The sequence below is a fragment of the Balearica regulorum genome, chromosome 1 (genome assembly GCF_011004875.1).
Source record: "Balearica regulorum gibbericeps isolate bBalReg1 chromosome 1, bBalReg1.pri, whole genome shotgun sequence".
NCBI lineage: Eukaryota > Metazoa > Chordata > Aves > Gruiformes > Gruidae > Balearica > Balearica regulorum.
Window position 1 is genome coordinate 39,775,082 of NC_046184.1, and position 13,669 is coordinate 39,788,750.

Genomic DNA, 13,669 nt, shown 5'->3' on the forward strand with positions numbered 1-13,669 from the left:
CTTTTGTGCAGGTATCTTATTTTCATGGTAATTTAATAGAAATCTGGTTTTAAAAATATGACCTTGTAGCACCACAGTAGTTTAATTTAGTGTTTGGGGGTTTTTTTTTTGTATTTATTTAACAGGTATTCTTTTTATCAGCTTAAAAAAAAGAAAAAAAATCTTGCCTTGTTTTGTGGTTGGTTTTTTTTTAACCCCTCATTTAGCACTCAAAACTTTGTTTTGTTTTTAACTGAATCAGTTTTCTGTTCTAATTTTACTTTTGGTGCATGGGAATCTTAGTCTTCTATTAGATAAACACTTTAAAGGTTCTCACAATAATTTTGTGAGTTTTAGTGCAATAAAAATTTCTTAACACTTTTGCTTATTTAACAGGTATTCATTACATGGATTCCAGTTTTAATGTTTGAAAGTTATATACATTGTAAGGCATGTCGCTTTTGTTAAAGGATTTTGATTTTTTTCTTGTGCATTTATAGGAATCTTTGCCTTTAAATGTGCCCGTGCAGAAGAACTATTTAATATGTTGCAAGAGATAATGCAGAATAATAGCATAAATGTGGTAGAAGAACCAGTAGTAGAAAGGAATAATCATCAGACTGAGTTGGAAGCTCCAAGAACTCCTCGAACGCCTACCAGTAAGTATGGTTATACTGTCAGATGAGATACCTGAATGTAATGTGGTACTTAGCTTTAAATTAGTTTTCTTTTTAATTACTTAAAGATTTAATGCAAATTAAATGCTATTTTCAGCTAAGAGACTAATTACCAGTAATGCATTCTCTTGAGGTACTTGCTGAGGATTCTCTTTCGAGAATCTTAAGTCTTGGGAGCAAAACTGTGCTATGGTCAAGTTCCACTGCTTTAAGAAATAAGCTTTGGGAACTTAGTTGTTGCATAAGAACACTGCTTCAGTATATACCTATTTAATGGCTTTATAATATATCATCATGTTTTTTACCTTTAGCATTTCTGAGAAATGTTAATGTTGGGCAATGCTCCAACCTTTTTATTAGGAAAAAAAGTAGTAGTAATATCACATCAATAAGTGGGTTTGGAATCTTTCTTTTGCTGTGGGTAGATGGCTGGCTAGGGTGAAATCCTTTCAAAAATACTGGTGGATTTTAATGTAATCCCAGGCAGATGGCTTGATATTTGAAACTAGGAATTCCAGGTTATTGATTAGTTCAGAAAAACAGAAGCCTAAGTAAATAAGTCCTTGTTTGTTAGGGAGACATGTTGTTAATGGTAGAAAGAGAAGTTGAATAGGGAGTTTACTGGGAGGGCTGTGATGCGCAATACACCTAGATTTCAGTGATTGTTTCAGACATGTTTCCCAGTAAGTACTGGGATGCCATACTCTGCAATTTGCTTTCCCTTTCCTTCCCCCTAGCAAAATTGAGTCTTGTGAATATTTAAATCTGTTTTCCATATTTTAATTTCTTCATCAAAAATGAAGCTATAAAGCATCTTACTCATATACAGTAAAATGTTCTATTTTAATATGGTTTTGCTTGTTTTCTAATTGAATCAGCTCCTGGGTTCATTGCACAAAGTTTACCTAATGGCTATCCCAGATATCCATCTTTTGGAGATGCTTCATCACATCCTTCCAGCAGACATCCTTCTGTCGGAAGTGCACGCCTCCCCTCCGTCGGTGAAGAATCAACACATCCTTTACTTGTAGCAGAGGAGCAAGTGGGTATTTTTTTTTCCCTCATGTAATTTAGGTTCTACATTAGTTCAAATTTTTCTAATGCTTGTTCTGTAGGCTTTCATTTGTGTTTCTCAGTATCAGGTGTAATGTATTACTACTGTATGTTAACTGAGTCAGAAAAGTGTTTGCTTTGCCTCTTTAAAATGATACTTTGTAGGATAGCTTGCTGAGGAAGAATAACTATTTTAAGTTACTCTTCATATTTATATACAAATAAAGATATAGAAAGTATGTATTTGCATATACTCTTTTCAAAAATTTCAGTAATTATTTTTAAACACATAAATGATACTTTATAATGAGAGATCCTGGTCAAAAATATTTTTTACATGTAAGTTGTCTATTTGGCGAATAGAAATCATGGAATAATTTTGGTTAGAAAGGACCTTTATAGTCCTCTAGGTCAAATTTTAAAGTAAAAGATGCACAGTCTCTTGTCCTGTCATGCTTTGAATACTCCAAACAAGGGGATTCCATGGTGTCTCGGAACCACGTGTTCCAGTGTTTGCTTCATTGTCAAAGCATTTCTCCCTGGTATGTAATCAGGTTTTTTCCTGTTACAGCTGGTGTCCATTGCCCCTTAGCCTTTCGCTGAACATCTCCAAAAAGGGTCTGGCTCTGTTTTTTCTTTATCCATTAGGTAGTTGAAAACAGCTATTAGGTGGTTTCCTGGCCCTCTCTTAAGACTGAACAAGGATGGCTCTCAGCTTCTCCTTGTATGTCACATGCTGCAGCCCCTCTAATCATGGCCCTCCACTGGACTTGCTCCAGTATGGTGATACTGGTCATGTACTTCAGTTTCACAAGTGCTGAACTGACAGTAATAACCACTTTCCTTAACCTACTGGCTGTGCTTTTGCTAACAAAATCCAGTGCACATTTGATTTTCATTGCTGCAAGGGTACGCTGCTGGCTCACATTCAACTTACCATCCACCTGGACCCCTGGTGCTTTTCTGCAAGGCTTTTTTCAAATCAGTGGGTGCCTAGCCTCTACTGTTGGTGGTGTTCCATACCAGGCACTGGACTTTGCATTTGCTGTTGTTGAACTTCACGAGGTTTCTATGATGTCAGTTCTCCAAGCTGCTGAGAACTCTCTCAGCGGAAACCGTACCAGTCTGGGATAGACTGAAAACTTTCAGAGGGTGTGTTCTACCTCATCATTCAGGTTGCTGATGAAAATGTTAGTCAAGTTTAATAAAATGTAATGTGGTTTTGGAAGACTCGTGTGCGACAAGAAAGCGTTGGTAACCAGAACAAAGTGCAGTGAACTGTCTTGAGGGAAGGGATTTGTTAGGAGCCCTCACAGAAGAGTCCAAGTGTTATTTTTGGGAGTTATTGAAGAGTAAATGAAATTAAAGAATCAGTGTAGGAGTCAAGTGAGCTGTAAATAACACTTCAGGTTGTAGAGCTTGACAGAAGTTGGGAAGGTTAGATGCCTGCTGCTGTAAAATACTACTTTTGCCATTTGGGTATCCAGACAGAATTAAAATTTAGAGGAGGAATCCATTACTTTTTTAATCCATTACTTTTCTGTTGTCCTGGTTTCGGCAGAGGTGGAGTTAGTTTTCTTCCTAGCAGCCGGTATAGTGCTGTGGTTTGGATTTAGGATGAGAATAATGTTGATAACACGCTGATATTTTAGTTGTTGCCAAGTGGTCAAGGACTGTTCAGCTTCTCATACTGATCATACTCACACCAGAAGGTGAGGGGTGCCCAAGAAGCTGGGAGGGGACACAGTCAGGGCAGCTGACCCAAACTGGCCAAAGGGATATTCCATACCATATTGAGGTTATGCTCCATATATAACTGGAGGTTGGCCAGGAAGCAGCGAGGCTCAGGAACTAGCTGAGTATTAGCTTTGGGTGGTAAGCAATTGTGCTGTTCATCACTTGTTTTGTATATTTATTTATTTATTTATTATTATTCTCTTCCTTTTCTGTCTTTATCTCCACCCACAAGTTTTACCTCCCTTTTTTTTTTTCTTCTTTTTTTTTCCCCTTTTCAATTCTTTCCTACATCCTGCTTGGGGGAGGAGGTAGTGAATGAGCAGCTGTATGGTTGTTTTAGCTGCCTGCTGGGTTAAACCACAACACCCATTCAGCCTTGTGTTGATCTATTGTGGGAACTTGAAGGGATAAACTAGTGGTATATTCCTGCCTTTCCTAGTGGCATCTGATGCTAACTCCTGCTCGTTTTTAATTCTGACTGCAACAGTTCATATGGAATTGTATATTTTTCTACTTCAGTTTCTGGTATTAGGAGGCTTTTGGCTCTTGAATAAAAAATGGACTGTTCTTCCAGTAGAGTCAACCTCTCTTCTCATTGCTTGAGTAGTACACAAGGGGAGATCCTGGGGCGTTTTAGGTCTTTCTTTGTTTGGTTGGTTTTTTTAATGGGCAGTGAATTTCCCTTGCAGTGTGGGAATTACAAAGATAAATTTAGCCGAAGGAATTATTGAGTTGTTGGTCACTGTCATGGTGAGGGACAACAAAGCAGAGCTCAGCTTCACTGATTTGTCCAAGTGAACATGATGAAGTTAGAGCAGCCCTGGTGGAATAGAACCTGAAAAGCTGTAACTAGAGCACAACTGAGATAAAATAGCAAATCAAAAGAATTATTAATGTAGGATGTAAATTCTGTTCTTTTGTTAGACTCACAGTAACAAAATCAACAACAAAATTTCAGGGGAAAAAACCTGAGGACAGCTCAGCAAAATGTGAAAGAGATGACCGTTGCTCTTAAACAGCTGCTATCATGACATTTGGTTTTCAGGTTTTTTGATTAGAAAAGTGGGGAGTTAAGAAGGAAAGAAATTTTGAGGGGGGGAAAAAGGCACAAATAGCATTTGAATTTCCTTTTTTTTTTTTTTCCTTCCCGTTTTAGGTGCACACTTATGTCAACACTACTGGGGTACAAGAAGAAAGAAAAAATCGATCAAGTGTGCATGCGCCACTGGAATCAAAGCTTTCAAACACTGAAACAACTAAAGTGAAAGAAGATCAGATGTGTACTGATGACAGGGATGCTCAGGTTCTCCTGGAGCCTGAAGGAGTCAAGTTTGTTTTAGGACCAACACCTGTTCAAAGGCAGTTAATGGAAAGAGAGAAACTGGAGCAACTTGGGAGAGACCAAGTTAGTGGCAGCAGCACAAACAACACTGAATGGGACACTGGGTATGACAGTGATGAACGTAGAGAAACGCCATCTGGTAATAAATTGGTGTATGAAAATATAAATAGGTTATCAATCCCTAGTGCCTCAGGGGTCAGGAGAGGTCGTTTGACATCAACCAGTACCTCAGACACCCAGAACATTAACAACTCTGCTCAGAGGAGAACTGCGCTGTTGAACTATGAGAACTTGCCATCCTTGCCTCCTGTTTGGGAAGCCCGCAAGCTGAGTAGAGATGAAGATGACAGTTTAGGACCAAAGACCCCATCTCTGAATGGCTACCACAATAACCTAGATCCAATGCATAATTATGTCAATACAGAGAATGTAACAGTACCAGCAAGTGCTCATAAAGTAGAATTTACACGACGTCGGGACTGTACCCCAACAGTCTTTAACTTTGACATTAGGCGTCCAAGTTTAGAACACAGGCAGCTCAACTACATACAGGTTGACTTGGAAGGTGGTAGTGACTCCGACAACCCTCAGACTCCAAAAACCCCCACCACTCCACTTCCGCAAACTCCAACCAGGCGCACAGAGCTGTATGCTGTGATAGACATTGAAAGAACTGCTGCTATGTCAAGCTTGCAAAAAGCACTGCCCCGAGATGATGGTACTTCTAGGAAAACTAGACATAACAGTACTGACCTGCCTATGTGAGCCTGGGAAGCATTAAATCGTTTGCACCTTTTGTGAAGTTTATAAAATTGAAGATGCAAATACATTGCATTTCTTAACACTAACGCCTTTTATAGACTAATAGAACTTTTTCTGCATACTTCATGTACTTGTCTAACTAAAGGGAATTAATGTAGAGCAAGTATTCATTTAAGTAACACTATTTCATTCTACAGTAGTAGTAATTACTGCATAGCAGCATCACCACCTTTCACAGTGCCTCTTTAAATTGATTAGAGTCTGAGTGACATGCCAGTTTTGAATTTATAAATATTCTGATCTGGTGCCTATACTCGTTAATGACATTTATAACACTTTTTAAAGCCTCTTGATATGTGCATTATTAGCAGGTAAACCTAATCTTTCAAGATACCTATCTTATGTTCATTCCTCATTGAAGTGGCTCCTCCAGAATGAAATGTATGTAATGCATTAATTCACTCAGTTTGATGTACACAAGATGTATTGGTTCATCTCAAGGGATATAAACACCACACCTTTTTTGTCTTTTTTTTTTTTTTTTAAGACCTGGGCAAGACACGGGCAAGAAGGCCTCTAATTCTGCATAGTTTTTTTTAACATGTGTGATATTTGAGAGGTCACATCAAAGTTCATTGACCAGAGCTATAAACGCAACTAAACCCAGCCTTAAGCTCCTTACGCTAGAAGAGAATTCCGAGTGGTGTATCAAGTTCCTTGTGAAATCTGACAGAATTTTAATCTCATTAGAGTTTTGGGATTTTTTTTTGTGAAGGAATTCACAGGATAGCTGTATGAATTAAGGCTCTCTTGTCATTTCTCAGTTCAGTGTGCCTTCCTTTCTTTGCATTTGTGTGTTTTTTATCTGTTCCATAATGTCTTGGTTTAAAAGTCAAAATTTTGTACATAGCTTTAATTATTGTTCAGGGTCATTTATGTGTTTGTCTCTCTGCATTTGACAAAGACAGACTCTGGAAGGTCAAATGGTTGTCTTTGTCCAGTGTTCTACTTTTTTATGCCTGACAGAAATATCCCAGCTCTCCAGCAGCATGCATTATTGCACAACTGGAAAGGTTTATTATGCAGTTATTGTCTTCCTCTAAAGCATCAGACACAGGTTACACGGGAGGCAGGGTACTGGACTTGATAGTTCTTTACAGAAAATAGTACATTCTAGCAATGTGCATCCATAGTTGATAGTATACTTCAATTTAGGAAGATAGGTAGTAAATTTTCTGAAGGTAGTATTATCTACGAGCATACTTCTTTTCCTTTTGCAGTTGGTGAACTTGGTTACAATGATGGCTGCTCAGTGTTACAGGTACATCCACATCCAGGTAGAATGTTGTTTGTTGAATATGCCAAATGCACCCTTAGCAGAAGTTTTGGGGTTGGTTGGTTGGGTTTGTTTTGTTTTTTTTTTTTAATACTCTGAATAATTTTAGAATTCTGGCAGTATTGCAGGTGCACCTTGGTACTAGCAGCAGAAGAGGTTACTCTTGAGCCTGTGATTGCAAAGGAACTGACATTTGTCTGAACTGGTGTGATGTAAAATAACCCTTGAACTGTGAGTTAGGAAAAACATGCAAGAAAAGCCATTTGGAGATCTGAAAAAGAATTAAGGGTCTTCATGCAATATTTGAAGTTTTATAAAAAACAAGCTACAATTATTTTCAGTCTTTTAAATCAGAGTGTATTCCTGTTCCTTTCGTATCTTTTTCTTTGGTCTTCTCTCAGTTTAGTAGCGGCAGCAGTGGTAGCACCTGAAATACATGTGTCTTGCCACGCACCATCAAGGGATATCGGGCAACCTTTGCTCTGACCTTCATTATTCTTTACAGACTGTATGGTACTAAAATACCAGATGCACAAAGAACAAAATTTGCAGAAGTAAAAGAAAAAGATGGGAGTCATTGAGACCATTATGAGGAACTTAGATTTAAAAAAACCCCTTATTAATGATTTCACGGTCAACCTATGTTTACTCTTGTGATGGACCCATTGACTTGTGGGGAGATCTTGGTACTCAAGAAGGTAATGACTACCTAGAGCTAGACATTTTACAGGTCTGCAGTGTTAGTGCTCCTTCACATCTTTGCCATTGCCTCACCTTACGCTATGGACCAGTCTTGGTCTGTACTGAAGAGAAATTGCCAGGTATTGCAAAAATACTTACTAGGTTCGTGATACTGGTGTGGTTCTTGTTCTTAGCTTATAGCTCACTTAAGTTTGTGAGCCAAACTAATGCTTCAGCATGTGTTTTGAGGCAAATGTGTTTGATCTAGCTAGCTGCCTAGAAATACTTGGTCCTCATCTGTATAGTATGGGTGTTTCAGAAATACTAATTAATTGGACCCTTAAAACACACCTGTGAGGCAGGGAAGTAATAATCTGAATTGACAAATAGAGAAACAGAGGCTTCAGGTAGATCTTAAGTGACTTGCCGAAATGACACCAACCAGCCATATCCCTCCTTAGTTCTGGGGCACTGTCCTAATAGCTTCAGATATGAGGGATGATCTGAGTAATACTTTTTTTATGTTGCTGCAAGTTTCACAGTACTTCATAGGGGGTGTTTTCTTAGCTCTGGTCCCCAGATTTGAGAACATACTGAAATTTCAACTTTCTGTAGCCTTAATTATAGTAAGAAGTCTGACGACGTATTTTCCACGTTTATTTTTTTACCCTCTTACATTTTACAGGTGGGATAATGCTTTCTCGTTTTGTGTACACTGCAAAGATACTGGGTAATCCCCGTTACCTGTGCTACTCATTTTTAGCATTCCTTATTTTCTGCCCCTTGAAGTAGATGTAGTTGCAATGCACTTTACCCTTTAAGACTTGGTAAATATTTTTTAATTCAGTCTCCTTAAAGGCTGGGATGTTAGGTTTAGCATCTGTAATGTAGGATTCAGTTTTCAGCTGAAATCTCTCCACAGCATTTAGATCATATTTATTTTGGGCCCAGAAGTGTATAAAGCGAGAAACTACCAATATTTAACCATTTTCTGTAGTAACTGAGACGTGAAGTTTACATAAACTAGGTCCTGCAAAAATCGCAGCATCTCTATCACTTCTAACTTTCGTGCATAACACATAATTGGCTGCTACCCTTCAAGCACATTTGACAAGGGAAAGCCTTTAACTATAGGTATTCCTTAATGCAGTGGGAAAGACATACATTAGTGTATCTTTTAAACAAGGGCACTGAGTTGATAGAAAAGATGAAACAGCGACCAAAAGTACATAATGAAGATGGTACTAGAAATACAGTTGGTGAGAATTTAATCCATTGGTTATATCAGGAAAATATAATTTTTCTCAAATTGATTTCAAGAGGAGGGGCATTTGTTTTAATTTTGTGGTGTTTCTTGGTGACTCCATAAAACAATATAAAGACTATTCTGAAAACCTTAAGTCTCATGAGAACATTTTTTGTTTCCCCTGGTAAATGTTTTGCATGTGACAGGGGTTGAATGTAATGGTGTGTGTTGAAGCACTATTTCTGTTCCTATTAAAGTCTACAGAACTTTTACAGAAATCTTAAGTATTCAAATGACATTTGATATCATAAACTGTTGCGTTTCCCCCCTAGATGTTTGGATAGTTGTGCATGTATGTTTACACCTCTGACTAGGGCTTGGGTGTAAAAAGGGCCACAGAAAGGTGTAAGTTGTACAAAGGCCAAACCAATGTCAAAACAGGGCTGGTCTTTTGCAGGTGACAGACCAGCAGTTGATTTTGCTGGTTTTTTAACAGCATGTATTGGCTCCAAATCTGCGTATCCTTGGTTTTGTTTTATATTTAACCACTTCTCAATGAGACAGAGTTATGAGAGAGCAGATTGTCTTTATTCACTGTCGGTGAAGTAAAAATGCAAGTTCTGATTAATGTCAGTTACTACTTTGAGCATATAATGATGTATCTGATTTGGACCTCTATTTCTAAGCAGTATTCTCTTTGTGTAAGGTGGGATCAATGGTGAAATTCCATTTCTGCACTGTACTAATTTATTTAATGGCTGCAAAGATGATGAAACTGATTTAGTAGGACCTAATAGTGGACTGAAACCTGAAATTCTCCTATTTCCCCTAAAGAAGTTTGGTCCTTTGGTTTGATAGATAGAATTAGGTATTTTTGGAATTTAATTGTAAGATCTTTCCCATCTTTTCCTTGAGGTAGCAATTCAGGCATTTATATTTGACAGTATTTACTTAATATAAACATGAGTTCATTTATGATATCTTTATTTTAAATTCATATACACTCCAAAAGAAAATTCAGGAGCAATTCCACCACAAAAAACTGCGTTAAGATGGAGTCAGGGTTGCTGATGTCCTTCTTTCAGAGCATACGTAAAAGAGACAGGAGTTTGTATGGTTCTTTTGCAATATTTAGGAATTACTTCCTCTTTTGGACAAGATAAGTGAATAAGAAAAAACCCAAACAACTTAGCAGCTGTAACTCTGACCATGTATACATTATTTCTTGTGATACTGTGCTGTAAGGTATGTGACTAAGTCTGTAAAATGTCTTATGAGGATATTATCCTAACACAGTGTTTACTCCAGATTAACGCAGTATTTTGTTTGGAAATATGTAGGTGTACAGATAGAATATGAGAGATAAAGTTACCTTTAAAGTTGATAAAACAAGTGTTGGACATTTCTATATTTTTATATATTACAAAGGGCATTTTGAATTTTTCTTGCAGTTTTAGTAATTATTTAGTGTGGTAATATACATATATTGTGACAACATTTTCTGCTATATCCATTACTTTGGTGTAATTCTATTTTATGTAGCAAATACGTGTATATACAAAGGAGATTATGTAAAAAATATGAATAAGAAATAGGCTCGAACCCTTCAGAACAGGGACCATCTTCCTCTGTGTCTGCAAAGTACTTAATGCCTTGGGGGCCCAGCCACAGCTCACGTCTGAGACCCATGGTGTCCAAATTTCCAAGTGATGAGCGTGGAGGAGCAGCTCCTCTGCTCTCCACGAGAAGCCTTAGTAGAAAAGGTGCCGTGAAGCTCACCTTGCCACTCCCTGGTGGTGGGGCTGTGCTCTGCGTGGCCATTCCCAATGCCACCTGCCACCAACCCGGAGAGCCCAGAGTCCGTGCGTTCGTTTGCTCCAGTCCTTCGCTTTGGCAGTAAGAAAGGGAGTCTGTGGTAGGAGCTTTGATGTCATCAGAGGAATCTTCCTTGTTAGCAGGACGATCCTTCCAGAGCTTGTTCGGGCCTCGCGCAGCGTCCTTTGAAGCCAAACAAATGATTTGTGTTGACTTCAAGGGTCACTGGATGTGTTCCTGCAAGATCGAGTTCTGCTGACGTAACAGCTCTGTTACACCTGAGGACCTGGTTGGTCAAGTTCTTCAGGAATGGTCTAAAAATACTGTAAAAATATAAATATATTTAATTACATGTACTGAAAAAAAAATCCTATTTGTTGTGGTCAGAGTTCAGATTCCTATGTGAATTTTGATTAGTCATACTTGCATATATATTGCTTTAACTATTATGTATGAAAGAGGAAGTGATTCTAAAGTGTGTGAAAGATCAGGATTACACCTGTTTTTTAACAGTTATGTTATTTAGGAATGGATGTCAGCAAATTTAACTCCGTATTAATGCATTTTTTTTGCATTAGAATATGTGTGTATATCATACAACCACATTTTATATATAATATATTATATATTTGGTACTAACTTTGTATTTTCCCTGAAATTTTGCCAAATCTCAAACACAGATGTTCTCACTTGTAAGACTTTGGTACTTAATAACTGAATGTATAAGAAATACTTTGGTATGAAAGGGAAGAGTGTTGTATGATGTCCCACAATACAGATGTCTCCACCAGCAGGCACATTGCCTTTTTCACATCTCGCTTCGTTGCAGCATCACCTTTCGTCTCCTGAAAAAGTCTGTGATTTTTTTAACTAAACTGCAGACCTGCCATGACAGTACAGCTGAATACCGTGCTAGCATGAAAGCTGACTGGTAGTAGTAAGAATACAATAGTCACCAGTGTGCCACAAATGCATTTATTAAATGCAGAAATAGACATTTCTACAAAGGCCAAAATCTTATGTTGTATGTTCCTTTCTTGTCATTACATTGTATGATATTGTAAGATTATTGTATGTCCTAATTTGCATTATAAAATGTTTTTTCCTACTTAAAGGCATAAATATAGCAACTTTGTATAAAGGTAGCTTTCTAGATTTTTATTTCTTTTATATAAAAAAGTCTAAACAGTGGGAGTACCATTGCCAAATTGTTTATAAAATTACAATTAATTTGCCCTGTTCAGTGCATTTGTTTTTACAAACATTCCGTCTGGGTTTTTTTACAAACATTCTTTTATGAAAAAAGTGATATTATACTATGCAGAAAGAGTGTATTTTTATGCCATTCCACATTAATCTTAAAAAAAAAAATAATTTCACTTATTCTAAGCTGTCATTATTGGGAAAGCTTACCAAATGTGCATTTTTAAAAAATGTATTATGTGTTATGACAACATTTTTCCCCTTTACCAGTGCCAACTTCATTTGGAAAAAATAAAATAATTGTAGCATGGCAATAAACTATTGATTTTACATTGAAAATCGTCCGTGGGTTACTTCAATATTTCACAGTGTTAGTGTCACTGTCTTGTATTTCATTAGTAAAAATTGCTTTGCTTTTCTTTAAATCATTGCTTTAGGTACCCATCTGCTTCTTCCCAGCTCCCCTCCCCCGCCCCCGGCCCTTGTATTCCACTCATAGTTTTAGTAATGGTAAAGAAACAAACAACCCCCCAAAAAACTCCAAATAACCACAAAAAAACCCAAAACCCAAACCAGAACATGATGACCTGGAGTCTGTAAATTGTAAATTTTTTCTCCCAAGTTTTTGTTTCATTTCTACTAGTGTTCCGTCACATCTTTCTCCTGTATGTAGACAGAGCTGCTTTTTTTTTTGTTGTGGTAGTACTGTTGCTATTGACTACTGGCTAGTGAATCGCATGGCAGCAGTTTGAATGTGCTCCTTTCTCAGGTATTAAATGGCTGAGATTTCACAGAGCCCAAATGGACTTTGTTAGCAAGTACTGATAAATTCAGAAAGGAAGTAATAAGAAAATACAAGATGGAAGTCCTGTCCAGATGGCCTTTTTGCTTTCTTCTGGAGACTACAAAATAAGGTGATGATTTATCAAGATCCAGTGTTTCCTCTTTTCTCTCTCCCAAGTCACTGTTTGTAAGGCATAATTTCAATAAAGATGTTTCTAGCCAACAAAGGAACCAAACCCCTAAAAATGTCAGATATTTTGTCTTCAGAACCCCTTAAGAAACAACATTAAGTGGTCCTTGCAGCGTGTTGGTCAGGTAACTCGGATGTCTGAACACTCAGTTCTCAGGAATGTGTTCATATCTCTGGCCAACAGCTTTGCAGCTCTCCTGACGGGAATGGCTGCTTGGCAGTCCATCATGCTTCACGTTTCCATGCTAACATGATACGGAGTTCTGTGGAAACTTTGGTTCTTTGTACCTTCATTTCAAATAGGCATCTTTCCAGTAATGTTTTCAAAAATGCTTGAGTGTACTAGTTCTGATGTGACAGTAGGTAAAATATATGCAGTTAGAGAATTAAGTGCTAGCAATAGTATAAAACATCCAACTGATATAACTGATTCCAATTAAAATATGCATATGCCTCGCATTCTTGACCCAATGATGCTTTGTTCTGAAATAAAATTTTGAAGCTGGCTCAAAGTAGGTGGTATTAAGCAGCCAAGCATTAGAGAGCTGACCCCCAGCCAGATGTGCCTAGTACTAGGATTTCCAGTAATTATATAAACTGGCTTTGGTAAAATTGCTGTACATAAATCACAATAATACATCTGTTAATTTTCAGTTGGGACCACCTGAAGAGTTGGATTTTTGGAAGAGTCTGTGGTTTCCTTCCGTTCCTTCCTTCCATTCCTATCTGCTCAGAGGCTTAAGTGACTGGTTTGATTGCAGTTAAACCTCAAACTAGATGCTGTGATGGGTGACTGCATTAGTGGTCCTGGAGAAACCAGGGAACAGTTGCTGCTCTGTTATTCCTACAGCATTAATACCTCGGC

General features: G+C 37.7%; 1 protein-coding gene across 3 annotated transcripts in view; it reads left to right on the forward strand.

The window, feature by feature from the left end:
- FRS2 (fibroblast growth factor receptor substrate 2) overlaps nt 1-12,181 on the forward strand; it is a 62,215-nt gene extending 50,034 nt beyond the window's left edge. For all 3 annotated transcript variants that reach the window (XM_075746505.1, XM_075746495.1, XM_075746514.1), the window contains 3 exons: nt 480-638; nt 1,535-1,698; nt 4,603-12,181. In XM_075746505.1, coding sequence (XP_075602620.1) covers nt 480-638; nt 1,535-1,698; nt 4,603-5,553 — 1,274 coding nt within the window. In that variant the 3' untranslated portion in view covers nt 5,554-12,181. The remainder of the gene's footprint in view (nt 1-479; nt 639-1,534; nt 1,699-4,602) is intronic.
- Nucleotides 12,182-13,669: the final 1,488 nt, after the last annotated feature.